At 46.1% G+C, this 26499-nt stretch overlaps 1 protein-coding gene across 2 annotated transcripts in view; it reads right to left on the bottom strand.

Annotated features, from left to right (window-relative positions):
- Positions 1-5293: 5293 nt before the first annotated feature.
- Positions 5294-26499, bottom strand: part of NPDC1 (neural proliferation, differentiation and control 1) — a 475224-nt gene continuing 454018 nt past the window's right edge. For both annotated transcript variants that reach the window (XM_086921156.1, XM_086921157.1), the window contains one exon: positions 5294-9039. In XM_086921156.1, the coding sequence (XP_086777282.1) occupies positions 8965-9039 (75 nt within the window). In that variant the 3' untranslated portion in view covers positions 5294-8964. The remainder of the gene's footprint in view (positions 9040-26499) is intronic.

Below are 26499 nucleotides of genomic sequence, written 5' to 3'. Positions count from 1 at the left end.
GGGGTGAATGCACCCCTTACTTAGATATAGGTTCCCTATATCTACCTTATATCACTACACATATAAACCTATCAGTCACCCTTATGACAGGCCTTATCAATCCTGAAGGCAGGGTGCTGGGTTTTGTGTGAGAAGGTGCCCATGCATGAGCAGTTTTAGAAGGAGTGAGCGACCCGGAATACCCTTGAGGGCTTGGGTAATACAATTGAAAGGGTAAATTTGCCTTCAAGGGATTTATTCAAAATATATTTTGTTTGATTAAGGTTATTTCTGAAAAGGATCAATCATTTATCCTTATAATGAATCCATCAACAATTTTGTAATTCAACACAAGCAATATATCAACATATAACATGTAAACATGAAGACAAAGACACAAGGTGTATACGAAAAATATGATTTTATCAAATAGCTTAATCAAAGAAATCAGCTACATGTACAGATCAGTAAGTGAATAAAATTAGGGCTGTAGGTACACATATAAGTGAATTATCAAGTGACACAACAGAACCTAAATAAGACACCTATCCCAAAACATATTGAACCAAACAAAAGAGAGGGATAAAGTGTGAAGTCGACGTTTCGGTTTCTCTGACGTTAGTTTGCTGAAACCATCCTCAGGACTGTTATTGAATTATGGTCTGTAAAGAGATTGTAATTCAAGGATAGGTGATGCAGAATTAACTACTGCTTTATTGATCATCGACCGATCGATATTTACCCGAATTTGACATCTTGAAACTACAATCTCATACATACAGGATTTTTCTGCTACCACTGCATTCGATTGAATATTGATGAGGAACAACCCGTCGACAGTGTGAACTATCAAATATAGTTTCCCAATCAATAATATATAGAATCACTAAATCATTTTGACGACAAGCTATCAACGGGATGCAGTCAATCCTGTGATACAGATTACAATCTCTTTACAGACCATAATTCAATAACAGTCCTGAGGATGGTTTCAGCAAACTAACGTCAGAGAAACCGAAACGTCGACTTCACACTTTATCCCTCTCTTTTGTTTGGTTCAATATGTTTTGGGATAGGTGTCTTATTTAGGTTCTGTTGTGTCACTTGATAATTCACTTATATGTGTACCTACAGCCCTAATTTTATTCACTTACTGATCTGTACATGTAGCTGATTTCTTTGATTAAGCTATTTGATAAAATCATATTTTTCGTATACACCTTGTGTCTTTGTCTTCATGTTTACATGTTATATGTTGATATATTGCTCGTGTTGAATTACAAAATTGTTGATGGATTCATTATAAGGATAAATGATTGATCCTTTTCAGAAATAACCTTAATCAAACAAAATATATTTTGAATAAATCCCTTGAAGGCAAATTTACCCTTTCATGCATGAGCAGGGCCCCTCTGCAGCCTTCGGAATCTATTCTCCGGGGTTGTTCTGTGATGCAGCCTGACCATATACTCTATACCCTTGCGGTAAATGCTGACTTTGGAATGGCTGCAAGGAAACATGTCGTGTTTGGTGTCAAACACTTTGGAATCATACCCCCCCCAGGCCTGGCGGTTGGGGAGGGTATGCTCAGACGTGAGTCCCTTGCTCACTTTGCCACTGGATTCAAGCAAGCCGGGCTGAAGACGGCTAGAATGCCAGAAACCGGTCCTCGGAAGCTTGTTTACGGTCCAGGGAAGACATGGCTTGGCAGTTCGGGCTGGACTGTTCCCATGAGGCACAGGGTCAGACTGATTTGCATATAGCCATGTCTGAACTGGGGTGGCAGAGTGGGCTAAAGAACGGTGATGGATTAAACCCAGATCTTTTGACTGGGTGTGAGTGTTTGATTGATTCAGATGCTCTGTCCATCGCCACCCCCTTTTGTACCGCTTATCAATCCTGAAGGCAGGGTGCTGGGTTTTGTGTGAGAGGGTGCCCATGCATGAGCAGGCCCCCTCTGCAGCCTTCAGAATCTATTCTCCGGGGTTGTTCTGTGATGCAGCCTGACCATATACTCTGCATTATACCCTTGCGGTAAATGCTAACTTTGGAATGGCTGCAAGGAAACATGTCGTGTTTGGTGTCAAACACTTTGGAATCATATCCCCCCTCCCCCCGGGCCTGGCGGTTGGGGTATGAATCCACCCTTCTATAGGGAGAGACATGACCACACCGGTACACCAGATACCAGGGTCACGGAACAAGGCATGACCTTCAGAGGGGGAAGGCCAGATAGTCAGGCAACTATACTGGCCTGTGGCGGTAAGGTTATGATTGTTGAGCATAGTTTTACGGTCCTTAGCGGGCATCACCATTGTCAAATGGGGACGCCCGAGGTGGGGACAGATGGTCTCTCATGGAACTCCAGGGGCAGTTACAGCTGGTAAACTGGAAGGGTGCAGGGGAGGGGAGTTACGCTTCTGGTAGGCTGGTTGGCCACCCCGAACGCGCACAAGGGTGCAAGTAAGCTGCGCATAACTACACAGGCCCCTTATGGAGATAGTCTTGAGGGCATAGGGGGTTCCCGGGGTGTCTGGTATCCTTCCTGTGAACAGGGCCCCCTGCGCAAGGTCACTCCGGTAGGGGTTTGGGACATAGCTTGATCAGGAACTGGGGCCAGTCATTGACCTTGCCATAGGCTCAAACTGGGATACACAAAAAGATAATGTTATGTTGTCGAATTATTAGTTTAGGATAGGATTGGCTATGTATTAGAAACATGTTAAGGTTAGGCTAATGACATACTGTACCTATCAATGTAACCGACTAGACTTTCTGCATATTGTGTACATAATGTAAATATATTAATATTTGATTATTGTTATGTTATAAATAGGGCCAGGGTTTATGACCCGTAATCCAAAAATTGGTAATGATGAAGTTGTTTGCCTTGGGGGAGGATGGGAGGTGAGCAGCGGGGCACTGGAAAATGGGGCCACCACCCCAAGGGTGGGGGTTATGGGAGGAGGAGGACTAGGCTGTACCTGGCCATATACTTCATGAACGACAACATCTTGAAGGATGAGAATAGATAGCACACTCCAGAACCTACCTTCATAAGGCATTGGCAACACCAGTGGTGTTGGAGGCATTAAACACGGGACTAAAAGGTAGGCAAAGAGAATCAGGTATTGTGTGCAAAATCTATTCCTCAGAATTTGATGTCTAACAGTCAAAAATGTGAAATTTTAATGAAAAATAAATTTAAGTTGAAGAAACTCCCTTTGCCCTGAAAGCACTGAAACTAATGTATTCAATGTATCAAGGTGCAATGGGGTGAGAGGGGAGTTTGGTTAAGAGGGAACATCAGAACCCCTAAATGGCAGAGGATAAAAAGTTTCACTACAATATTTCACAGTCATTTAAACAGTAAGCGATAAATGTAACCCTTGCACAACCCACACCATGATAAATTTGTTCTGTTAATATAGCATCTGTTCTTAATGAAAGTATAGTGCAGTGCAATGAGAACGGTGAGTGCGGCCAATAATTGGCAAGCTAAGCCAGGCTTGGCAAAGTCCCAAACACTATGTATTATAATCAGGTTGATATGAGCCTAATGACAAGGCCTATCTTTTACACCAATGAGATCCTCCCTTTCAATTTTTTTGCTTACACAATGAGACCTCCTAACCTTCTTTGCGCATCTTAATCCACCAATCCTTTACGGCATTGTTTATTATGCAGGTATAAGTGATACTATGCGAAGAATAGTTTTTGCTCATTTAAGGGCCGTTGACATACAGGAATTAGCATTTTATGTGGCTCACAGTATTTCATTAATTTTGTGTTGATTTTAACATCAATTTTTATTTCTTTCCAGAAATGGGAACATAGCACAACTCCCTAAAGATAGACAAAACGGGTTCGAAATGAATCCAGGACAATGATTTTATGATAAGGCACATTGAGAATGTGATTGAGCCTTAGCAATCAAACACTAGAGAAGTGATGTATTACTGGATAAATAAAAAACAGTTTTGGCACCTTCAATGTATTAATGTTTGTAAGTGATCTTTAACAGAGAACACGCGTAGAAACTATATTTAATGCAGTGCCAGGCTTAGTCAAACCTTGTACCAGTTGTTTTCTGGTCCTGATTGGTGCAGCAGATGCTATACCCAACTGGTTGCAGGACAGTGGTCTTGAAACCAGTGATGCTGAAACTGTAAAAAGCTATTAATGAGCCAAGGACTTAGTAATGGACATGAATGTAGAAAGGACTATTTCGGGAAATAAACACTGATTTTTACCACCTTTTCACCCTTACTATTCCTTCATCGGCACTCGTACACTCATTCAAACTTTACGTGAAAAAAATTAATTGTCATTGCGAACAGTAGAAGGAGATTTCACTTAACTGACTGACCAGCAATCCTGCAGGAAAAAAATATCAAATCACTGATGGAAGACAATAAAATATTTTAAGAAAATATTCTGACTGTTACATTTTGCATGCATGATATTTCCAAATGTAAATAAAAAAAACAATTTGCATAAAAAAAAGGAACGAAGGGTGGTCCGGCATGGGTTAGGGTTCTCTAGGACATTGTGAAAATGACTTCTGAAAATCAAGAGTGAAGTTGCTGCATAGTACTCTGAATATTCTCAAAGCATGAGTGGGGATTTATCAGTGGAATTCTTCTTTCACTTACTACCTCTTTTACAGCACATGGGCTTATCCTGTCACCTCTATTCCTGAAGCAGTTCAGGGTGCATGAGTTCTGAGGCACACACTGCAGAGGGCAACCCCAACATGGCTTCATCAGCTAGGGCTGGAAAAAGATTTTGGACAAGTCTTCTAAAACAGAAATCTCAGGTGCCAAGGCTTTGTTGTATCACATCCAAGGAGAGATTAACATGGCCATGGAGACCAGTGCCAAGCAAGACATGGCGAGGTGGGAAGGGGGTATCTGGCCAATGGACATTGACCAGTGATCACTGACTCCCAACTCACAGTTACCAGCTGTGCCCATTTCACCAGGAACACCTTTGTCCATTCCTGTCTAGCTAGCTAACAGCATTTGCATGCAGAGCTTGCAGGCCTCTACTGGTAAAGAGAAAAGCAAAGCTACAGGATCCAGCAAGTGGTTGGGTTAGCTAAAAATCCAGGATGGACAGTGCTGCTCCTGCTCATGCCAGACACGTTGGCAATCTGAACTGCACATTGGCCATTTAACACGACAACAGAGTAAAAAATGGTCACTGAGTAGTGAGGCAGAAGCAGCATCTATTAAAAAGTTACTCTGGTGTCCTTTGGTGCACTCAATCCAAACAGAAGGTCCTCAGAAGAAAAGACACTCGCATTAGAAAGTTGAGATGCAATATACATAGAAATTTATTATTTTTAAAACCATGGGTGCACCCCGAGAAAAGCCAACTAAAAATGTATTTGATTTTCTAACCAACAGATTAAAAAGAAAAGAAAAAGGCGACTAACAAATTAACTTTGAGTTTGGGATGAACTTCTTTACCATAACATACTGAAGGACTTTATGAACCACATTAATCCGTCTGGTGATTGCACATACAGACAGGGTGCTGGAGACATCAGAAATAACTGGACCATTTTCCAGGAGGGCATATGAGGTGTGCACATCCCTGATGCTACTATTACCTTCATTGTGAGTTCTCCAGGAAGGATTGTATTGTTATCATACTTAAAAGCTGAAGACTGAAAAATCTGTAGAAAAAACTGGAGCAGTAACACTGTGAGATGAGAGAGACTAGGTCAGATCCACTGTAGTGAAAGAGCAGATATGGGAGGAACATGGTGCATGAGATGCAGTAGAAAGAAAGTGGGGTGGGGTACTGAGACTTAGACAATAACAAGGGGTGAATGGATAATACAATATGGAAAGCAAGATGATGGAGGGAGGGGAATGAACCTTGAAATGTCATATTATGGTGAGTAAAGAACAGAACTCGGCAAGTAACAAAACAGATATGGAAAATGAGACTTGGTCAATAATATGATGGAGAGTAAAAAAGCAAGGTTGGGGAAGTAATAATGAAATGAATAAAAAATTAAAAAATTAAGTAGCAACACGAAGACAGGGTAATGAGATGGCCAATTGCATCGAGAGCAGGAAAAGTTACTTGAGTAGAAATAAGATGGAAAGTGCTGGGAGAGGAAAGTGAGGTCTAAATTAGTACACAATGCAGAGGAAAGTAAAGTGGGAAGAACAAGATAGAAAGAAGATCAATAACACGATGCAGAAAGAAGAGTGACATGCGGTTAGTAGCATTATAACATAAGGCGAGATAAGAGTGTTGAGCACTTACATGATGAAGAGAAGAAAGGGAAAAGAGCAACATTACTGAGACAGAGAATGTGTGAGCTGGCATTAGAAAAAGGAGTGAAGATCTTGGGAGTGAGATAGAGGAAAGGCATACAAGGTTGAGTATTTGGAGGTTGAGAAGTCACACAGGGAGGATAGAGAACACAACTGTTGCTGTAACAATAGGCAGAGAATGAGGAACTCATACAGACTCTCCTACGAAGTGATAATCTGTAAAACAATGAAGGAGTTGTGTTAAAGAATGAAAATGGTACATCAGGGAGGGGGAGCACGCTTATTATAAAGTGAAACCAAAAAAGTTAAATGTGTAGATAGACATACATGGAATGGGGAGTTGATGATAGTGGGACTATGAGACTAATCCATAATAGAACATTGGAATGTTGGGAACTCCATTGAAAACAATAGAGTGCTCCGGGCTTCTAATGGCCGGTAGAAGCCCGGAGCTCCAACATTCCAATGTTATCCTTCACACCTGTTGCTGTGAACAAAGGCCTCACGGAGCCAGAGTGGATTTCAATCCCATTGGGCTCCGTGAGACCATTGTTTCATTTGTTAGAACATTCTGCCCTCTAGTGGCGGAATGCTCTAATAGCCTTATAGCCCTCCATAACTAGCTATACCAGCATTAAAGTCACGCTCCCTTGTTAAAGGCCCGAGCCGAAAGGCTGGAGCTGTACTTTAATGGCCAGTTTAGCCCACTAAGGCAGGCTATAAGGCTATATTAGAACACTGAAATGTTGGAAGTTCCACTGAAAACAATGATGTGGCTCAGGGCTAATTATGGCTGGCATAAGCCACCTTATCCAACATTCCAATGTTTGTCTTTCTGTTTCTCTATTTTTAATTTAGAACATTCTACCGTCCGTGGGTGGAAAGTTCTCCTTCTGCTTCGTGCTACACTGGTTGTTAAAGTGTCCCTCTCTGTCACTAAAGGCCTTTGCCTGCGGCTTAGACCTATACCTTGTGTTCAAAGCCTTTAACAACCAGTATAGCGGATGGCAGTGGTTATAAGGCTATAGTAAAGAATGGGAAACTTAAACTTACATAATTATGTATATGGTGATATTGGGGAAGGAGGTGTTGCCTATCATAAAACACAAAGGAGCTCCTACTTCAAGAGAGCTACTAAGTTTAAAAGAGTAATATTCTCAAAATGTCTTTTTAAAGAAATGTTTTTAGCCTTTACTTGAAGACTCTGGCATCATTAGTGACATGCATCACAGTCTCCATCTTGAGTACTAAGCACAATACCTAGAAGGCTGGTACTACCTAGTGATGTGATGTCCCTCTATTGATGCCACCTAGATAGATACAAACACATGAATGTTCCTAATGAACTCAAGGGCTATCCTCACCTATTGGTTAACCCCTGAATAAAGAATCAGTGGATTTGTGGAGGGAAGCACAAGGGTGGTTCACAAGCAATCCCATTACTTCTTTGGAGGGGTACAGTTTAGGTCCGGGTGGTAGGATCCATGTCAGAGTTTCAGGATATCCACAGAAGATACATTTACATACAATGACTCTAAGTGGAACTCATTTACATAGTCAGTGGTTACATACAATGACTCTAAACACAACTCATTTACAAAGATTGCATCTATTCTAAAACGGTGACATGGTTCCAAGACATTTAAGACCCCATTTTGACTCCCCCTGTTGCTTAAAAGAGTGAATCCTGCCATCCAGTTGAAACTCTTCTTAAAAGCAACAATACTCTGGGGCACGTTTTAACCCTTGGATTGCTAATTCAAAATAACTGTGGCTGAGGGAAGTTATGTTTGAAATTCACTGGGAACCAAAATTAGCCAACTTGGGGTCTCCACCCTGAGCTGCTGGCTTAAATTGTGCAAATGAACGTTCAGAATCAGACACACAAACGTTAGATGAGCCTTTTGCAAATGCAATGGTGGACATGGGGATGCAAATGCGGACGTGGGGATGCAAATTCCACAGGCTTAGTGCATATCGCAAAGCTATCAACCAAAGGAAACCACCATGCATGAGACTGCAATAAATTAACTTTAACAGTTGACAATATCCCATTCCTACACAGTGGACCACAGAGACCTTCACAGGTCTGGTATGTTTATAAAAACACAACTGGGACTAAATTGAAGAGTCACAGGTAAGTGATATGTTACATGAATGGACTTGTAATTTGGGTGCAGCAGCATTTTCCAATAGAAGAACATCAAACATGACAAAGCACATCCAACTCGCTGGAGCCATGCACTCCTTTCTTAGAGTTTAGGAAAATAAGGGTTCCACTTTCCAAAAATAGCCCTCATTCTAGAGAACCCACTGTCATGGAGCTTAGGAGAACTCCGGGAGTTCCTTTAAGGCAGTCACAAAAGGATGAAGACTGCAGCTGGAGACCCCAGGACAAAGACGGAGTGTGGGGTGAAATTCGCAGACCACAAATCTATAAGGTAGGATACCTGTGGACCCCCTGGAATAGTAAGAACCTCTTTTGCTGGAAGGTTCTACCAAGCTCAGGGTTCTATTTCTGCTTTTCTTCAGAAATTCTAGGTTTTCTAACAGTCTTGAAGAGGATTTCAGAAATCCATGCACCAATTGCTCCTTCCCTGAAGCCCTGTTTTCACCTCTGCGTCCTCTCCTTGCCCCTCTCTCTCATTCCGTGTACAGTTCCATAAGAGGCGGAGAGCTGAAGAGGATGCTACTGTGCCTTGGAGTTTGCGTGATGCAGGGTTGAGTCATCGAAGAGCGGATTCTTTACTTCCATTTCACCAGTCTGGAAGAGAGGTAGAAGCAGAAGGTTGTTACATCTCATTGAGTCTAGTCTTGCATTTAATTGTATTATCTGAATTGTCCAAACCCCATTGGGGTGTGCTCCTAAATTCAGAGTTGATTTGGGGCTCCAAATTATTTGTCAAACTCTCATTATTGTTAAGTTCTTTGTGTATCCTTGACCTGCCATCCCAGAGCTCTTTTCGAGAACCTGTGTATGATGACACAAAGGAAATCTGGGATGGTGGCGTCAGGATACACTTTGAGCTTAACAATAATAGGAGTTTGGCATATACCTAGGACTCCAGAGCCATTTTGACTTTATAGGTAGAACTAGCACCTACAGATACAACCAAGTGAATCCTGGCAACAGGCTGTCTCTCCCTTCACTATTACTCTTTCGCTACAGGTGATTGAATAGGGCAAGGAAGAGGGTCACCAGGTCCAAAAGAATGTACAGATACTGTTCAGCTCTTCATTCTGCGCAGAAACATGTCGACGTAGCATTGGATGAGGGTTTTTTTCTAAGTATCTATAACCCCATCCACCTTTAGTTTTGAACCTTGTACTAGTGAACTTAAGTAATAAAATGTCACTCCATTCACAACCTGGTACAACTTTAACTGTACAGAGACTCAGTTAGGACGTATCCCACTCTACGACAAGCTGCAGCCCTTGATAGTAATGTCAATTCTGAAAGGGGGGTCTGTGCTTTTCTTTGGTTTCCCTCCCGTTCCCCCGTTACATCTTTGTGTGGAGCATTTTACAAAAAAGCAAAACAAAGAAATAGTCCAATGTTTGCACACTTCAAACTTTTGATAATTAGCTCTGCTACATTAAAAAAAACCTCAGAAATGTGTTTCAATGATAACAGAATTTACTTGACAAAAATTCACAACATTGACAGCCTAGAAATCAAACTTTCAAAGAGTGCAAGATCAAAAGCCAAGTCTTCACAGGGTTTCACCTCTGATATGCCAGCACTATCCCTCCGCACATCAGGTGCCCCGCTTAAGTTGGAGTCTCAAGTTGGATGATTTTGTAATATAAAGGCATGCCAAGATTAAACCTTATACCAGGGCCATAGCATGTTTGGAAAATAAATAATGTTCAGCATGAATATCTTAAGTGTGCTGCATGGTATTGTTAATTCTAATTAGCTCATTACTTGCCTTCTGCCAAAGAGAGCACCCCTCTAGAGTTCATATGTTGCCATCTTTAAAGTCAGACTGTGTAATTTGTCCTGCAAGGTTTTCTAAATGAATCCAATTACATTTATGAAGAATGGGACTATTTCTGTTGCTCTGCTTTATAAATTACTTTAACCCCTCCCATGCTCGTGATGGAACCGTTCCGTCACGAGCCTCGGTTGGCTGTGCTGGTGACGGAATGGTTCCGTCACGGCCCGCTCGCCGCGCCTGCGCGGCCCGAATTCCGTGCCTGCGCTGACGTTCTGAAGCGCGGGCGGGGCCGTGACGGAACCGTTCCGTCACAAGCACAGCTCACCCGCGTGCCGTGATGGAGCGGTTGCGTCACGAGCACGGGACCGCCGTGCAGCCCGCCTCCCCCTTAGCACTGCGGCGAAATAGCCGCTGCAGTGAAGGGGTTAAAACACATATTTTTCCAAAGAGCATAGCCACTGACAAGGAACCTCCAAGTTACTCCACCCTCAGAGCCCCATAACAGCTCTCTGTTCCGAATGCCACCTTCATCCCCGTCAATCCATACTATGAACAACCGCCTGCTGCTCCCCTCACCATCGCGACAAGGAAAACAAAATGCACCCCTCCCTAATTTCACGCCTATGGTTGGTCAGATCAGCTGCTGTGCATTTTTGCTTTTTTGGGAAAGGCCTCACACTTGCAGTGCATTATGCCTTTCACACTTTCATGGTTTGAAAAACTGATGAGCAGAACTTGACCAGCATGAGCTTCCATTTCATACCCAAGGCACAACTTCCTGGAGAAGTACCTTCCTCTAGATCAACCCAAGCAATACGCATACAACCACAGTTACCAAGATCATCATCTTCACAAACTACCTGCATCCAATGTCTTTGGTTGCCAGTAAATAAATTCCCAAAGTCCTAACTGAGAAACAGAAAGAGAATGTCTCTTCTTCGGTGCTCCCTCTCTTGAGGTGTCATTGCTCCTATTGTATCTTCTGCCCTTTCTCTCTTTTACACTTTTCTGTCCTTGGTTATCTCTCTACCCTTCTTATAAGTGCACTGACGCCATTATTATTGGTGCTTTCTAGTATCTATGATTTTACTATTTCCAAGCTGTTGTCTTTTAGTTTTTTCTCACTGCTCCTTCTCTTTCGCCCTTAATGTGGTCTATACTAAAGTTATCACTTTCTTATATTTGGTGATGTTGTTTATTATAGCTCTCTCACTTGTCTACAGAACAAATTTCACCATTTCCTCAATGCCCATGTTTCCCTTATTGTAGTCAGTTTTTCTACTGGGTGCTCCCTCCCTCTTCTTTTTTTCCCTTTTTTCAACATGCTCGCTCTTGCTCACTGTGTCTTATCTATTATTTTTGTCAGTAAAGTCTGTCAGTTTCTCATCTGTGCTTCTGCACCCTCTGTTCTCTTTGTGCTCTCTCTCTCTTCGTATCGAACGCTGCCGACAGATCAAGTAAAATTAGGGCAGCGTCCCCTCCTTTGTCTGAGGTTGCTCTGACATATTCTGTGGCTGTGATCAGAGCAGTGTCAGTGCTATGTTGGCCCCTAAAGTCAAACTGTTCCTGGATGTAGAAAGAGAGCTCAGAGTTTATGGCTTTCTCGATCAGTTTGGCCGGAGAAGGGAGTCGAGAAATTGGCTTATAGTTGTTAGGAAAGTCAGTGTCCAAATTAGCCTTTTTTTAAAGAGTGAGAATTGATGCGACTTTCCAGCTTTTGAGGAAATAGCCAGAATAAAGGATTCGATTAAAAATCCCTAGAAGATGGCCAGGAACTATACTTGATCCCAATCGGAGAACTCTAGGCGGCCAAGGGTCAAACGGAGATCCTGACTTAGTTTGCCTGAACAGATTAGTAATTTGGTCTAACGTAAGGGGGGAGAAAGCTGGAAAAGTGGGGTAGTTGGATTGGGAAGGTATCGTCAGGTCTGGCTTTAGAATACCCAGGGCGAGGCTAGACGAGCCCGCCTTTAGGGGCCGGCCCACGCACGCCATTTGTCGAGAGTAGGCGGCCGACCACCCTATGGGAGGCCGGCCGGGAAGATGTCCTTCCGGGTTGGGCGGTGACGCACTTCCGGCGTAGGCGGGGTCAGAGGCCGTGACCTATTTAGGTCACTAGCTCAGTCAGATCGGCCTCTTTCCTCGCCTGCGTCGTGATCTGCTCGCACCTGCTGGACTTCACCCCCGGGCTCGTTAGCCTATTTCTTTTTAACTTTAAATTAATTTTAACAGAGTGTTAGTTTCGGTCCCATCCGGTAGCTTCCCCTGCCCCATAGTCATCGCCTTTTCCCCCTCGTTGTGTCGAAGGACGTTGGGCAGCGGTTCCCGAGGAGTGCGAGCAGGGCGGAGCAGAGCTGTGGTCGGAGCGGCGTGAATCAGCAGCGACCAGCGCGGCAGGTAAGGTGTCGGGGCTCACGAGGCTGTAGGCGTGGGTGGGTCTCAGGGTTCGCCCTCCTTCTCGGGGAGTCGGCTTCCTGGGCGGCTCTGGGGCCCGCGCAGGCTGCAGCGTTTGGTAGACATTAGGAGAGCGAGCTCCGACGCCCCTTGCCTGCCGCCTGGTGCGAGCTGTGAAGGCGGGAGGGGGTTTGCGGTAGCGGCGTTCAGTGAGGGGGCTTAGTAGGGCGCGAGAGGCCCCGTAGTGTGCGCATGGCTGCGAGCTTATAATTTCCCGCGCGAATCGAGCAGTCAGGATGCCGCCCAAGAGCCTGAAACAGAAGCGCAAGGGAAAGGATCCCGAGATCGCGCAGCTTTTGAAAGTATTATTGGCAAAGCTAGATTGCAGCGAGGATAGCAGTGAGGGAGATGAGCAGCCCCCAGAACCCGAGGAGGAGCCTGAGGTAGTGGAGGAGCGTCCCCGGAGGCCAGGGGTCCCCCCCAGGGCGGCTTTCCCCCCCTTAGTGAAAAAACCCAGAGTACAGAAGCAAGGCGGGCGGGGCAAGAATAAGAAGGCAGCAAGCCGGGATAAGTTTCCCCCTAATGTTGTGCCCCTTGAACCCGATGTCCTGCTCATACCCCCCCTAAGCAGCCGGAAATACCGCCATCGGTACCACCCAGCAGCCCCCATGGTGTACCACCGATGCCCCACCCTGTAGGTCCCTCTGAGGACGGGACAGGGGCGATTTTAGCGGAGATTCGGGGGGCATTGGCTGCCCTTGCACCGGTACCGGCCTCGGGGGGAGAGGTGAATCCACCTGGCACAGCAGCACCAGTAGCCCCTCAACCAGGGGGTGCAGCTACAGGCCCGCTGACAGAAATATTAAGCGCCCTAAGAGCATTAACGCCAGGTCCCAAGGTCCAGGAGATAGGGGGGGTTGGGGCGACGCCGTCGGCGATAGCCCCCACCCCCATCCCGGTGGCGGTTGCCACAACTGCGGCAGTCGCTCTATGGGCTCCTAGTACGGCGGAGGACGCCATCCTCAGCGAGATTAGGGCGCAGCTGGCCATGCTGGTCAAAGCACAGGGATCCAGTGTGCAGTTAGGACAACAGACGACCCAATCAGTGCTGATTGATTCCGCGTCTTCAGGAGGTAAGCCTGAGGGCAGGAGTAGTGTACCAGCTGGAGGGGCTAAGACTGAGGGTGGGCAGGGTTATGTTCTGTCTAAACCTGGCCGCTTGGCAACACATGTGTCCCTGGAGTAAGCATGGGCGAATTTTGCGGATCTCGCGTTCGCGAATTTTGCGGATTTGCGGATTCGCAATCCGCAAAATCCGCGAATTCCCGCGAATTTGCGGATTTTTTTTTTTTTTTGTGTTCGCCCGTGTTTCTGCCAGTTCGCGAGGGTTTTTACAATTTCGCAATTTGCGAACTTACCTGTCGGGTCGCAAGTTTTGCGAACTTGTTGTTTCTACATGTCCAGCCTGTTTGGGACACTCTTCTTCATCACTGCCACTCTCTGTCACCACTGCCACTCTCTGACTACTCATGCCACCCTCTGGCCCACCCATGCCACCCTCTGTTTCATCACCACACCCTCTGGTTGTCCAGTGTACATTATTTTCGGCAAAGCAAAGCACACCTTCCCTGCCTCAAGTGACCTGAATTAATTTGGGGCTGATTAATGTGTCACAGAATATTTTTTTAGCTGGCACCTGCTTCCTTAGTGCGCCCTGATTAGTGATCTTTTGCACTTGCTAAGTGCTTTCATTGTTGCAAAATTAGTTACAACACCTGCCCTGCCCCAACTGACAATAATGAATTAGGGGCTAATTAATGTGTCACTGAAAGAATTTAAAGTTCCAGCCTGGCACCTGCTTGTCTGCTCCTTTAGCTGTAAATCAGGACCTTTGTGGCATACAGTTAAGGTCAGAGCAGGGTCACACAATAGTTGCAAGCAGGCAACCGAATTCTGGAGGGCCCCCTCAGGAAGCAATACAAAGAATCGTTACAAATCATGAGGTTGACCTTTTGCACCTGCTCATTGCTTTTGCTTTTGCTGAAATCGTTTTGCGGTTTTTTTCGCGCTATTCGCGGGGCGCGGCGTCGTGCGAAACCGACCGCGGAAGCCGCCAATTCGTGCGAATGAGCATTTTATTTTTTTGCGGCTTGTTGTTTCGCGAGTTTTTTTGCAGTATTCGCGAGCCGCTTGCAGCGCAACACGCGAATTTACCCCAAGGTCGAGTACGGGCGCGGCCATTTTGTTTGCGTGACGTATTTCCGTTTCCGCCCGCTATGTATAATCTCGCGCAGTAAGCGCATTGCGAGTAGAGGTTCGCACAAGATCGCGCGGGAAATCTAGAGGTTCGCACGAGATCGCGAGGAAAATCTCGCGCGAACTGACTTTCGCGCTCGGAAACGGGCGCCGGCCATCTTGTTTTTCATTCATTTCCTGTGTCTGGGCATGGTGTTTAATCCTCTTGATATCTTTCCCATCCTTTGCTTGTTTTCAGTTTTTTTTTTACGATTTTGCTTCTTATCTATCCCTCTCTTTTCCTAGCTGTATATTTTTGTCTTTTCTGCTATTTTTCTTTACTTTTAAACTACTTTTGTAAACTCTTTTCTTTTCTTCTTCCCTATCCTATTCTTTCTTAATTTTCTACTTCTTCCTACCTTACCTGCCCAGACCATGGTCAAGCCAGGCGCCGTGAAGCTGCCCAGGCACTTGAGGGCCGCAGCGGCGGCGGGGAGTAGTGCTGGACCCAGTGGCAGGACAGCAGGCGTGAGATCGAGGGGGGAGCAGGTGACGCGCCGGGAGATATTCAGCCCGGAGGAAGTGGGCGCGCTGGTGTACTTTGTCCAGCGCCGCCTGCCCAGGACCATCGCGGGAGGCGGCAGGATCGCGGCCGGCGGCTATAACATGCGGGAGCGCCGGAAGCGGTGGGAGAAGGTGTGCTGGGCCATATCCCACCTCTACGGGGTCCAGCGCACCTACAGCCAGGTCACCCATCGCTGGACGGACCTCCTGGACCGCGAGCGCGACCTGCTGGACCAGCTCGGCTTGGAGATCCCCGGCCTTGGTGAGTAGTAGTAGCCATTGGCATTTAATCACTCACTACTATGATGTTTTCTCCTGCTCTGTGTTGTTGTATTGCAAATATTTGTTTTTTACATGGAGCAAGCCAATAATGCCGCTGATGACGATTACATTGTAGTTAAATTATATTTCAAAATCTTCTGTGCATTTCAGGTGCACTGCTCTCCTTCTCAGTGGGGTTGCTACTATGCTTATTTGTTTTCTATTTCGTGGTCTCATTGGCCTGAGTAACTATTATGTATGAGTGTACTTAACAGAACTGCGTAATGCTAGACACTAGGGGGCAGATTACATTTACAAGCCCCTTGCGCCACGTTTACGTTGCCTTGCGTGACGCAACAGCGGCGTAAACGTGCCGCATCCCTGCAAGTCATTTACAGCATGACGCATCTAGGGAGATGCGTCACGTTATAAAGCCATGGGCCTGCACCACAATGGGTGCGTTCCTAGTACGCAGGGTGGGCGGTCCAGCGGCTGTGCGCCTCGCAAAATTGCCTGCGTGAAATCTACAAGATTTAACGCAGGCACTTCTGCGCCGCTGCTACGTCAATTCAATTCCTTATGTCTGCTCGAAGCAGGCGAAAGGACTGACACAGCATGTAAAGTATTGGGTGGCCCTGAGCATTACTGGAGTTGCATTGCGTTGGCGACGTGACTCCAGCGATGCGCCGCTCTTACGTGACGAGATGCGTCACGCAAGTGCCTACCCTTGCGCCAGGGCGCGCCGCATTGTAAATGAGGCACATCTGCCGTGTCGCAAGGGTAGTTTTGCGTGACGCATTTGATCTGGCGCATCTCTGGAGATGCGCCAGAACGCGTAAGTAAGTATGCCCCTAAGGGGCAGAATTGCAATTACCGTCGCATCCCTGCAAAGTAGCAGGGATGCGCCATTAATTGTGCGGCCCGCTACCACCACCAAACATGGTGCGCCGTATTTGCAATGCGGCGGCGGCGCCCCATGGGCCCAAAACGTCACCGAAGCTTTACTGCTGGAGTTGCGTCGCAACGATGGCGCAGCTCCATCAATGCTCTGGGGTACCCTATCTCCCCAATGCTGGGTCAAGCCGTACGTCTGCTTCAAGCAGGTGCAGGGTTTGTGTGACGCATCATTGTCCTAAAGGTGACTGATTGATATTTTGTAGATTTCCCTCAGCCACTATTAGGATGTGTTCCAGCGCAGGAATGCCCTCCCTTGCGCCGGAACGCCCCCTGATGGCGCAGGGCTTTATAACGGGATGCATCTCCCAAATGCGTCACGTTGTTATAATATTATACGCCGCACCATGGCGCCCTTTTTTGTTTAGCTGCTGCGTCACAAAAGTCACGCAAGAACGGCGCAAAAGAGCCGCAAGGGCTTAAATCTGCCCCTTCCTTTGTAACCCTGACAATAAGAAAAATAGTGGCGGTGGATTGATAGTTTGACTATTTAAATGACTGGTAATGTAGCAGGCAACTGTTAGTGTTGTCACTGATCTGACTGAAATCACAATGGAGTTTGTCTGTCACTTTGCGTCTTGCCTGCGGACTGCTGCCTGCCAGTCCTAGGTGAACGTTTCAGTACTTTGTTTAGTGAGTTACGTGACTTTCGAAGTCACAGGTCCGCATATAAATGAAAAGTAACCATAATCAATATAATTTCGCAGAAATATTTTGTTATTGTTCTTTTGAAATGTTTGATTTGGTTGACATTGACAAGCAACAATCATCCATGTTTTCTGTTCTTTCTTTCATGTTGTACGTCAGCTCCCCCCAGGGGCGAGAGGAGGACACAGGAGCAGCAGGCGGCGGATGCTGTTCATCAACAGGGCCAGGATCGGGCAGGCGAGGGCTCCTCTGCTGGCCCCAGTAAGTTTTCATTTTAGACTAGTACCTATTTTTCCTAGCGTTCCTCATTTGACTTTTTTCAAAATTGTCTTTGCTCTTCTTGTAGACTGTATCTAAATTCTTATCCTGCCTCTACTATGACTCCCTGTGGTATTACTAGATTATTCTTATTAGTCTGTCTGTGTAGCTAACTAAGATTGCACGGTTGGCGAAACTCCCATGATTCTAGTCAGCAATAGCTCTATCAACTTAGTGCAGTCCTCTGGGATTGTCCATAATGTCTTTTGAAGTGTTCTATCTGGACTCATGCTTGCAAAAATTGCAAAACCTTTCGCTCAGTCACTCTAGTCTGGACCAAAAAACACAGATTGTATTTAAGTTTAAAAGCTTTATTAAAAGTAAACACATTTATTAAAATGAAGTCATAATAAAACTAAACGTTTAACTGATAATGGAAAAGTGGTTAGTGCTGACGATTAATTGAAGACATTTCTTGTGGTCGAGCCGAGCTCTCACCTGGTTTCAACTTGATCTTGTTGTTAGAAGTCCATCTTCTGTCTGTGTGGAGAAAAATGGTGCGTGTTAAAAAAACAGCCTTCATCAGTTGTGCCAAAAAGTGCAGCAAGACAACCTTCCCTGGAAAAAGGGACATTTTTTTTTTAACTTTAACGACAGTCACAAATTACATTGTTTTCACATGTCTTCATTCCTAGACCAAATACTAGTGACTGCTTTATTCTAACATTCTTAAATGTACTTTGTAGGTGGAACATCTGGTGGCGGGGCCAGTGTGGAGGTGGTGGTGCTCGACACCGAGGCGGAGGGCGAATCGGGCGATGCTTCAGGGGAGGAGGCGGCGGCGGCAGCTGTGAGAGTTGAGACGGTGGTGGTGGCGGCCAGAGGTAAGCTCTTATATATTCCTTACTTATTGAGATTGAAGACTAGCTGGGAAGGCAAGAATATGAGATGCATGGCTGGGTGAATGATGAAGCAATGATGGGTGGAAGGACAACAGCCTGGGTGGGTGACACAGAAACTGTATGTGTCCATATACCTGGATCATGCTACTATCTGACTCTTAGATAGCATATGTGTATCTAGAGCAGGGGTACTCCTAGTACGGCCCGCGGGCCGGTGGTGGCCCGGCAAGCCTTCGTTGGCGGTGCGCTGACCTTGCAGACAATCACTGCTCCCCCGGCCCCCACAGAGCAGAGGCTTTTTTGTATTTCACCTGTTAGCGCCCCTGCATCTCCACTCTGACAATCACTGCTCCCCCGGCCCCCACAGAGCAGAGTGGAGATGCAAGGCCACAAAGAGGTGAAATAGAACTAAGCCTCTGCTCTGTGGGGCCGGGCAAGCAGTGATTGTCAGGGTGGAGAAGCAGGGGCGCTAAAACAAACAAAGCCTCAATAATATGTTAATGGTCTTTTAAAGACCTGTTAAGTACTTTGGTGTTGTTGTCTGTGTGTGCGCGTTGAGGAAGCGGTCTCAACCCGGGCTGAAGGCTGACACAGATAGACACACACACAGTGAGATGACAGAGGGAGAGGGAGGGCAGGAGGGAGAGAGAGATGGAGGGAGGGCAGGAGGGACAGCAGGAGGGAGAGAGATGTATGTAAATGCTGGGTCTGGTGGCTCAGTGGATGAGGGCATCTGCTGCAGGGACCTGTGTGCAACCTCATGGTCACAAGTTATCGTTTTGCTTTAGCACCGCCCCCTCTGACTCCGCCCCCACCAGTGCGGCCCTCGGCCCCAAACTACACTGTAAATGTAGCCCCTGAGAGAAAGTTTGTGAGTACCCATGATCTAGAGAGAGTAGACGGTCAGTGGATGAAGTAAGTGTAACTTTGAAGAGCATGTAACACTAACACTGCACCCGCACGTCCGTTCCAGTGTAGGAAAGGCAAGGAAAAGAACTTTTAATTTTGTCCAAATACTACCATAAATAGTAGCAGTAGTTTGTATTGCAAGCACTGCATAGATCCGGTTATTATGGTGGCCACTCCCTACCTCTCTTAATAAGTTTAGTAGTACTCAGTCATTCATGTGTGGATGTATCACTGCCTGTCACTCAATAAAAAGCAAAGCACCTAAAGTCATCCCATATATAAGCAAAAACATCCCATGTGAAGTGATAGATAATCAGATTATTTATCTTCTTCAATTTTCCATTTCTAGTACTCATTTCCACTGTAGGGTGAAAGTTAAATTAATTAAGCAGTAGCCCTTGAGTTGTAACAGAGTATTCTCAGTGCCACCCGTAATAGAAAAGTAAGAGATTCACCACCTGCATGTACTGGACGGGTACAGTAACGCAACGGCAACGCAAGTCTAGGTCACTCCTCATGGCGTGCGTCTCTTTTTCTCGGGTGCAAGTTTACCGCGCTGGCATTATGCCGGCTTGCAGAAAATAACGTACCAATTTTCCAAAACAAGAGACAAGAAGAAGAATAAGACTGGTGTACTTTCATAGTCGACTCCAATGGAAGTCCACAGTGCTCATAGAATTTGTTCCTTAAACTCCCACTAATGTTAGAGCAAGGATGAAGAAGTGTGAGGTTAGATAGATACTGGCCTCAATAGTTATGTAATGCGCTTGCAAGTTGCTAGTTGTACTGCAGCACACATTTCTGCTGAATGATTGAGTTAATCTTAAAGAGCATTGGTTACAGACTATGTCTTTCTTTCTTCATATAGGTTCTCCTTCCAAACGAACAAGGAGGAAGGAGCTGGCTAGAGCGGCCCGGCAACGGAGAATCGAGGCCACTGTTGCGGAATATCGGCGGCTGGTGGCCCTGGAGGACGTGGAAAGTGTGCGGTCGACAACAACGACAACGTCGTCCTCCGTGGCCTCACCGGCTGCCACCGTGACCCAGCACAGTGGTCCACCGAGACTGAGCCGGGCTGCCAAAGGCAAACGCCACCGCCGAGCAGCAAGGCCAACAGCTGCTTCTCACAGGCCTTGCACCTGCAAGGCAGTGAAGGCACGCCTGCGCCGCACCACCCTGATGGTGTCCCGCCTTCAGCAGGAGCTCGCCTTGCTCCGCGAGGAGCATGATGCCCTGGCCCAAAAAGTGAACAGCATCCACCCCTAGTGTCCCTTGCCCCTTTTTTAGAGACTTTTGGGGGGTGGGAATTGGGAGTTGGGTTTTTGGGGACTTTTGAAGGACAATCGTTGGGGTTAGGGAGGGTCTTGCGGGAGATTATTTTGTTAGGGATATAAATATACTTTTTCAAACTTTATCTGAGCATACCTGTTTTTTACTGCTTGCCTGGTGGGTGGGGGTTTAACGTTGACTGTTTTCCTGAAAGTTTAGTTCCATTTTCTTCCTTTAAGTGTAAATGCCCAAATGTTTTCAACACTAAGTGCCTCTCACAGACTAAGTGAAGTGAATCCAAGAGTCCTAGGACTTTAGTAGTACTACCTTCAGGCTCTCGTCTCTCGTACTAATACTCCATTATACCCCCAAACCACCAAACGCTTATCTTACCTGTAATTTGTGTTTGAAAGTAGGGCTAGGCCCAGGGCTGGCTCCACGGGAAACACCGAATAACGTTGGCAATCTTGGTCGGATAAAATTTCCTCATAGCGGTGGTAGTAGTGGTGTGCCACAGTGGCAGTTGCATGCCTATGAAAAAAAAGAAAATGAAATCTGGTTTGTCCTCCTGAGCAATTCAACGGTACAACTGAGAATATAGCAGGTGACAGAAGTACAGTAGAGCAGTGCCACATTGTAGCCTAACAAATGGTAAAGTATAACTACTAATTCGGTTGAAGTTCTTTCACATTAGCAATGGTTCTTTGTCAAGCAGAGTAAGAATATATCATCGACAACTGTGGAAAGAAAGAATGCGACAGTACAGGGCCTGTGTGGAATTATTGATAACTATATTCAACATAAGGTCTCTGTAGCCAGATACCCGAGAGCCTTGCTGGTCACTATAAATCCATTCACAACAACACTCAATGGGGTTGGTCTGGAAGGTGTCACGTTTACTCCCCGTGATCCAGTCGATGCAAATATGGTTCCACCTCCAAATGTCACCAACACCCAGAAGTGTAAACACAGGGTGTTCGAGGCATTAGGCGAGGGAGAAAAATAACAAACTAAAATAAAAAATGTGGGATGGGTAAAGGTAGGGTCAGCAGGGAAAGGATACCTGTAAGAGAAGACAAGACAGGCATCAGTGAAGTGATGTCCTAACATACAAGGGTACTCTCATATAGTCTCACTAAATAGTCTGCAAGTCTCCCGCCTACTCATGGGAAATGTAGTTTCATAGTACGGTAGGCGCTTAGGGGCTGCGTAACCTGACAGAAGGTATAGTAGATAGAAAAGGAGAAATTGCTTTTTTTCTAGGTGTCCCCTCACTCACCAGGGTTGCCCCTTGGTGACATGCTTCATCATTGGGGCCATCCCAGTCCTCTACGGCCTGGGGCGTGCTGCGACTTGCGAATTACGTAGGAGCACTTACAAATGACTATGTGTGGTGCAGATAGTGGAGTGGACTAAGTGATGTGTTAAGGGATCAATGTAGAAGCCGAGAGAGAGCAAAGAAATGCAGTCACAGTCAGAGAAAAAGGCAAGGGATACTGTATCTATGTGTGGTTGTAGTGGTCCTGTTGGAAGTGGTAAGTAAGTTGCCCGCAGAAAAAAAATCCTCCTATTAGCGGCACTCCTCCATTGCAGCCGACGCTTCGTCCACCGATGTTGGTCACCAGAAGACACCCTGTCCACTGCCTGCCTGATGCTGAATTGTGGCTCGCTACTGTGAAGCCTGACTCCATCCTTTTTTCCCCATTGCAGAGACTGAAACCCGGCCTGTAATTATTCAACGAAAAACAGGAAGTGATATAATATTACAACACCACTGATAAATAAATATAAGGTATGTAGGCTGTGGAGTGCAAAAAGTCACAATTTGTTTTTCCTAGTAGACAGACAGTACAATGTTTTTGAAAGTGCGTACTCTGAGTCACCTTTTGAAGGATAAGTAAGTATGGGCAAATTAATGTAGCGGATCTTGCCCCTCAAGCTAGGTGTACTGTAAACTGTGTTTTAGAACAAAAATAGATCTTCCTAGCAGTGCTCCCACCCAAAAAACGAGGCCTAGCAGAAAACTGGAGACAAAACTTACTTTGAAAGTAAAAGTAGGCCGAAGTACCCTAATTACCCATTACCCCCCGTGGATTGTATTCAAACCACTTGCAAGCAACCAAGCAAAAGTAGCCATAGCCAGCATCGCTCCAAGACTCGAAATCCCCCCCACTCAAACACATGCAATAGAAATACTGCTAACCCTAACGAACCCTAAGTTAAGAATAGTGGCAAAGGCTTTCTTTAACTATGCCAAATCCCCCCTTTCCCACCATGGATTTTCTTCAAATGACTTGCAACCAAAATTACACATTCTCACGAGTGCTCTAAGACCCCAGAACTCAGTTTGAAAAATCTAGAACACCCCGATACACATGCAATCCTGGTGCTAGGGCTAACCCTAACGAACCCTAAGTTACAAAAAGTGCCAAAACTAAAGGCTTTTCCGCGCGGATTTTGTCCCAACCACTTCTACCCGGTATTAGACCTTCCCAGGAATGCCCCAAGACCCGGCAACCCACCCGCCAAGAAGCATAACACCCCCAAACAGGCCAAAAGAAAAATCTCATACTTGCAATATTTCTGGGCCTTCGGTCCAAACGCGCTGCGTAGCTAGGCCATAAGTCGGGGTTGGCACGACGGATTTCCTGAAAAGCAAATGCAATCAAGATTAGAGTGTCCCAGCAGTGCTCCCAGACCACGAAACTCACCCGCAAACAGACGGAACCCCCCCTAAGAGCACCTCAAAGGCAAGCAAGTCATCAAAAACACAAAAAAAATTCCGCCTGGGATTTGGTCCAAAACACTTTTATCCGGTATTAGAGCTTCCCAGCAATGGCCCCAGAGCCGTCAACCCAGGAGAAAACGAGTAGAAGACCCCCAAACAGCCAAAGAGCAAAAGTACAAAAATGGGGACTTAGTCACTTTTTCACAAATTTCCCAAATCACTCCGCGCGCGCTCTGCAGCTAGGCCCTAAGTCCCCTCAGCCACCATGGATTTGCTTCAAACCTCTTGCAAAGTAAAGTATATATAGCCAGCAGTGCTCCCAGACCACGAAACTCACCCGCAAACACCAGCAAGCCCCCCAAACAGGCCCCCGAAAACGCTACATAGAGCAAAATGTCTGAAATAGCCCAAAAAAAAATCGGCCTGGATTTTGTCCCAACCACTTCTACCCGGTATTAGACCTTCCCAGGAATGCCCCAAGACCCGGCAACCCACCCGCCAAGAAGCATAACACCCCCAAACAGGCCAAAAGCAAAATCTCATACTTGCAATATTTCTGGGCCTTCGGTCCAAACGCGCTGCGTAGCTAGGCCATAAGTCGGGGTTGGCACGACGGATTTCCTGAAAAGCAAATGCAATCAAGATTAGAGTGTCCCAGCAGTGCTCCCAGACCACGAAACTCACCCGCAAACACCAGCAAGCCCCCCAAACAGGCCCCCGAAAACGCTACATAGAGCAAAATGTCTGAAATAGCCCAAAAAAAAATCGGCCTGGATTTTGTCCCAACCACTTCTACCCGGTATTAGACCTTCCCAGGAATGCCCCAAGACCCGGCAACCCACCCGCCAAGAAGCATAACACCCCCAAACAGGCCAAAAGCAAAATCTCATACTTGCAATATTTCTGGGCCTTCGGTCCAAACGCGCTGCGTAGCTAGGCCATAAGTCGGGGTTGGCACGACGGATTTCCTGAAAAGCAAATGCAATCAAGATTAGAGTGTCCCAGCAATGCTCTCAGACCATGAAACTCACCCACAAACAGACGGAACCCCCCCTAAGAGCACCTCAAAGGCAAGCAAGTCATCAAAAACACAAAAAAATTTCCGCCTCGGATTTGGCACAAACCACTTTTAGTGCTTCCCAGCAATGGCCCCAGACCCGTCAACTCACCTGCAAAGAGGTAGAACAACACCCCCACAAGTGCTGAGTCTTTCTTCATTGGGCGTAAACCAGCCCTCTGCTTTGATGGAAATAGGAGTCTGGAGGAGGAGGATAGAGGAGCATGTTCTTCTGAACTTGTGAACCTGAGGAATGCAGACTGCGGCACCTTCAAATAAATTAGCAAACAAGTGAAGACAGTTCTGCTGATGGGCTTGTCTTTGTGATAATCTGATTAAAGTTTGAATTATATTAACTGTGCACAACAAAGAAAGACAGACACACAGGAATAAAAGTGAATAAGGATGAAAAAGAAAGTTATTGATTCGTTGTCTCATTTTCAGGGCTCGAAGTCGGAATCACGGTCCAGGAATAAGAATAAGGCTTCGTCATCATACTCTGCGAATTCAGCCCGGGTGAGGTCAGTGCCACCTGACAGAGTAGAAATTCCCTCATCTATGGTGCTGGCCACCTCCTCTTCATCCGGCACGCTCTCTCGTACTCTTATATCTGGTGGTATGAGGTGCTGATTCATCTTGATCATTGTTAACCTCTCCACATTTTTGGGCGAGAGGCGGCTCCGTTTGGGAGTTACAATCCCACCAGCCGCACTGAAAACCCGTTCAGAAGACACACTTGCGAGTGGGCAAGACAAGTAGTTTAAAGCCAGGTTGGTGAGCTGTGGCCACAATTCTTTTTTCCCATGCCAATACGCCAATGGGTCAGAATTAACATAGACCTCTGTGGAGTCATTCAGATAGTCCTTCACCATCGACTCAAGGTCCTCCTCCAAGGTTCCTCCACTTTGCGTAGCTCTTGCTGTGCCTCTGGCCTTTTGAGAACCAAACCCACGCAGAGCTAGCCAATCCTCTTCAGCCTCCAATGTTTCTGCTGTCTTTCGTGCAGATGATGCGGTTGCCGGTGTCTTTAACGGCTGAGAGGTCACTTGTGCCACAGCCACAGGTGCAGAAGTGGATTGTTTTGACTGGGGATGGCCTGCTGATGTACTGCCATTTCCTTCAATTTCCAGCCGTTCTGTTTCAAACTTCTTGGCTGACAAGGCTAGCCAACGTTTGTACTTTGTAACATCTTCATCAGCAAAAGCAAAGAATGCTCTGCCTGCCAGCGCCTTTTTGTAGCGTGGATCCAGAATAGTAGCACAAATGTAATGCTGTTCTGAGTGGATCTTTTGAAGACGTTCATCACCTTGTAGGAGCTCTAATAATTGCTCAGCCAGAAGCAAAGAAGAGCCTTTCTTTTTGTCATCTTTTCGAAACACAGAACACACCTCCTTCAGTTGGTCCTCCAGCATGTACAACAATGGGATAGCTTTTCCCAAATTAGAGTCCTCCTTGCTGACTGCACGCGTGAAGACCTCAAAAGGACGAAGCATGCGTGTTAGGCTTTCAACTATGTTCCATTGCGGCCCACCCATCCTCAGCTCCTCTATACCCTCTTTCAAGAAATATTGATCGAGTTGCGTATACTGCTCATACAGACGCTCAAGCATGTAGAAGGTTGAGTTCCAACGTGTTACCACCTCCTGGATGAGTGCTTTCACTGGCATTTGACATTGATATAGCATGCTCCTCAGCTGCTTGCGGGCCTTAAAAGAATGCCTGAAATGCTTGCAAATTTTTCGGCAGTTCTCCAATACACTGCACGCTGCACTGTCTTTATTACCCAAGAATTTTTGGACAACCAGGTTTATACAGTGCGCCAAACACGGCACTCTGAAATAGTAACCGTCCCTCATGGCCTTAACTATATTGGAGCCATTGTCCGTGGAAACATAACCAACCTTGCGTTTTAGTGGGGACAGACAGTTAAGGACCTTTGTGTTAAAGACATCCAAAATGTTTTCTGCTGTGTGACGTTTCTCCAAACCAAACATGGCTAGTGTTGCATGTTTCCGAGCACCTTTAAAAACAGTGTTAGTGTCAACACCTGAGTTTAGCTTTGCTTTAGCCCCTGAAAAAGAGACCCAGTGTGCAGTGATGCACA

This window comes from Lissotriton vulgaris, chromosome 5 (genome assembly GCF_964263255.1).
Source record: "Lissotriton vulgaris chromosome 5, aLisVul1.2, whole genome shotgun sequence".
Lineage (NCBI taxonomy): Eukaryota > Metazoa > Chordata > Amphibia > Caudata > Salamandridae > Lissotriton > Lissotriton vulgaris.
Note: the sequence above shows the minus strand (reverse complement) of the source record. Positions and strands in the feature narration are given on the sequence as shown.